The sequence below is a fragment of the Limulus polyphemus genome, unplaced genomic scaffold (genome assembly GCF_000517525.1).
Source record: "Limulus polyphemus unplaced genomic scaffold, Limulus_polyphemus-2.1.2 Scaffold3629, whole genome shotgun sequence".
NCBI lineage: Eukaryota > Metazoa > Arthropoda > Merostomata > Xiphosura > Limulidae > Limulus > Limulus polyphemus.
In genome coordinates, this window is record NW_013669239.1 from 38,630 (window position 1) to 42,531 (window position 3,902).

Sequence of the window (3,902 nt, forward strand, 5' to 3'; positions counted from 1 at the left end):
TAACTATGTTAAGCTGTAGTCAATGACATTGGAGGCTATACTTTTCTTATTATTCATGGATTTATTTGTGTATATCAAATCTTAGTGAAATTATAAACACAGAGGCAACATCTAGTAGGTAACTGTTAAAGTAAGCAAACAGTTCTTGTTTAAAAGATAGTTTTGGTAGACAAATACTTGATGAAACTTCTGCAAAGTGCATCTGCCTTAGAATTTTTAGGAAGATGTTTTGAGCTGCTGGTGCAGACCTTAATCAAATCAAATTGGTTGTGTAGTATGGGAAATCCTGTTGAAATCCAGCCATAATTGAGAATTTTTGTAAGTAGAATCCGGAAATGCATATAACCAAAAATGCAAACTGAAATATGGAAGAACGTAGTTGGAATATATTTCTGAGCCTTAGGTAAGAGGTGTGATGTTATCAGAACTAAACTATTTTGAGGTGCATGGAAACACTATTCTTGTTCTGTTCGAAAGGAACCCGTATTGGACTGACATCTATGCTTTGATCATGGTTTAGGATGATTGATGTATTTTAATGTACAAATACAAAAAAAAGCTGTCGTGGTTTTTTGTTGTTTTTTTTAAACTGTGTTGATTCAAGTATTTGACTTTGGTTCCAATTTATGACTGATATAGTTGTGTTCTATTATGGCTGGTTATTCTTAATGGAGAAATTGAGTGGCATCTTGATATTCTTTGTTTAATTTTTCTGCTGCTCTAATTTTACTGGTCATGGAATCTTTTAGGTATTTTAGTAAGCATGTTTCTAAAGACTTTGTGGGTAATGAAAGTTACAAATATTACAATAAGAATTTTTTACAGAATATTAATATACATTAATGATCCACAGAAGGGCTGCAACAGAACCTCCTTAGAGAAAACATAAGTATGAGGTAAATTAATTTCAACCAGGTATTCATAATAATGTGATGAGCAGAGGTATAGGTAGGACTAAAATGACATTTACTAGTTTTATGCCAGGTATTGCAAAGGTTTGTTTGAGTTTGTGCTGTGTATTGTTTAGGGGACAGGTTTCAAGGTGTAAATGAACATTTTTTTGCAAAGAAGCTTGTAATTAGGGAATCTGTACTCCCATTGTAAAGCAGGTTGGATTCCTGGTTACAATAAGTGAGTCATTAGATTTAACAAAATAATGACTTAGATGAAGATGATAATATAATATGCTTCTTTATTTATGCAATTTGTATACTCTGACACCATGTAAAATGTATAAAGCTAAGTTTATTGTGCATACAGTTGCTTTTTTACCAGTTGCATGCTAGTCCTTACATTTATTGGTAGATAACACATGCTATTAATTGTATTTGTTATATTCAAAATGTCTGATTTGACTATCCCAATGTCTCAATAATCTGGAACTATTTTGTTGCAGATGTATTCAGATTAACAAAGTTTCACTGTAGTATGCACTTTTATCTGAACCCAGTGTCAGTTCTAAATATTTTTTAATATTCTTTTTAAATTATTTTTTGTCCCATTTCCAAATTTCTGCTACATAGTTGATTCACAGGATTTCAAACAGTTGCAGTAGTCAACCCATTTTTGAGTCCACTTCTTGTATCTACACTTCATGTTATGTTTAGTGCTCATTGTGTTCTTATCTCAATATATTTTACCTGCTTCATTGCTTTATTCCTGTTGTTAATCCAATATCCCAGATATTTAATTTTTCACCACCTCCGTCTACTGACCATTTTTTCTTCTGTTCTTTCTTCCTTTCCATAAATCTTTGATTTTTCTATCTTCCAAGCCATTTAAATATATTTAAAATAATGTAGGACTTAATGAACATCATTGTCCAAGAATGTATGTATATCTTTTTATTGTTTCTTTTATATATGTATTTTACATCTAAGGTTTTTCAAAATATTCCTAATTTATCTTTTTTTTTTCTTCTCAACTCTATTTCTATCCTCAATATCAAAGTCAACTTTTAAATTCAATAACGTTTTTTAATTGTAGTTTGCAAATTGCATAGATATCTGACTCCATTTCTTTCTCCTACTTGTTGTCTCCCCTATTTTGTTCATAGTTGCTGGTATTTTATTTCTAACCTATGTTAGATTCCTATAGAATTCATTGAACTTGTCCTGAACTTTCATTTCTTCAAAGATTTTAATTGCTCTTCTGATTCCTCTTCTGCCCAATGACTGTCAAATTTGTTAGCCCACCTCCCCATTTAATATTTTGCAATTATACTCTCTTCTCTCCCCTAAGTTTTTTTGTTGTGTTCTCTTCATTCTTTCATATACACTACTTGTCTACTCTTCTTTCTTTTGTCCTTGAACATACTTAGTGCTTTCAAACTCTTTTCAGTTTTCACACATTATCCTCTTTCTTTAAATATATTGTAGCACTTTGTCTTCTTTAACACATTATTCTCTTTCTTTAAATATAATTGCAGTACTTTCTGTCTTCTGTAACACACTATTCTCTTTCTTTAAATATAATTGCAGCACTTTCTGTCTTCTGTAACATATTATTCTCTTTCTTTAAATATAATTGCAGCACTTTCTGTCTTCTGTAACACATTCTTCTCTTTCTTTAAATATAATTGCAGTACTTTCTGTCTTCTGTAACACACTATTCTCTTTCTTTAAATATAATTGCAGTACTTTCTGTCTTCTGTAACACATTCTTCTCTTTCTTTAAATATAATTGCAGTACTTTCTGTCTTCTGTAACACATTCTTCTCTTTAAACGAATTAAAGACTTTGTTTTAATATGTTTTCCGCAATGTAAATCATGTTGTACCATAGTTTATTATTTTCCAGCACCTATTTATAACGTCAACGTTAGTGGAAATGTGTATTTACATGAAGAGGACATACTGGAACTGAAAGTGATTTGTAGTGGCAGGTGAGGATCTAGTTGTTGGAACGTTTGTTTACTTTGATATTATTTAGTCATCATGGTTTACTATCCATTATGGACAGTTCATCTCTGACACACCTAATTTAACAACAACAGAACATTAAACAACTATCGGCAAACATTATTATGTAGCAATATTCATTGAAAGATGTGATAAAAATAATTTATAATCCTTCAATGTGTGTTCGTGAACATTGTAACTGTTGAACTGAAAGTTCGTGAAAAAACTGTAAAACAATTTTAAGAGTTTCAAATTTACAATTGTAATTCTTTATAAACTTCTCGGAGAGAGAACTGTAGTAAGTTAAAGAAAACAAGTTAATATTCCTTTTTTTTTTCTCTCGCTTGTTAGTGGACCGTACGAGTTCTGTTGGGAAGTGCTGGACACAAAACAACCAAACTCGAGCGAAAGGTGCAGATACCATTCGACTAATCACAATTGTTCCTTCCCTGTAACGCACGTTTTCCCTCGACCAGGTTTTTATCGTATAAGGCTCTTCCTGTCAAACGGCGTGGACCGTCGAGTAGAAAACATTGACGTGAACGTTAGCATCTGTGAGTTTTCAAATCGAGACGATATGGTTGTTATTAATTTTTGTTTATAAATAATTTTCTCTATTTATGTTGGCGGTAGTTTTTTTTTTTAATAGGCCTTAAGTGGATAAACATCTGTAGTAAATTGCTGTCTTAAGCATTAAATTTTTTAATTATTCCACCGTCTTTTAACTTTTTTTTTTATCTTTATTTTTTCGAGCTTGTAATGCCTAATGATTTTCAAGGGAATTAACATTTCATTCTATACATCGAGTTTAAACAGCGTTTAGGTTTAGCTTAAGTAACATGGCCTCTAGAACGATGAAATGAAGCGCATTGTATATTTCTCATATATCCTTTATGGGCCCGGCATGGCCAGGTGGTTAGGGCGCTCGACTCGCAATCTGAGGGTCGCGGGTTCGAATCCCCGTCCCCTTTCAGCCGTGGGGGCGTTATAATGTGACGGTCAA

At 32.2% G+C, this 3,902-nt stretch overlaps 1 protein-coding gene across 1 annotated transcript in view; it reads left to right on the top strand.

Moving 5' to 3' along the window:
- Nucleotides 1-3,902, top strand: part of LOC106469719 — a 9,277-nt gene that overhangs the window by 4,502 nt on the left and 873 nt on the right. The window contains exons 4-5 of the mRNA XM_013930232.2: nt 2,799-2,883; nt 3,251-3,453. Of these exons, the coding sequence (XP_013785686.1) occupies nt 2,799-2,883; nt 3,251-3,453 (288 nt within the window). The remainder of the gene's footprint in view (nt 1-2,798; nt 2,884-3,250; nt 3,454-3,902) is intronic.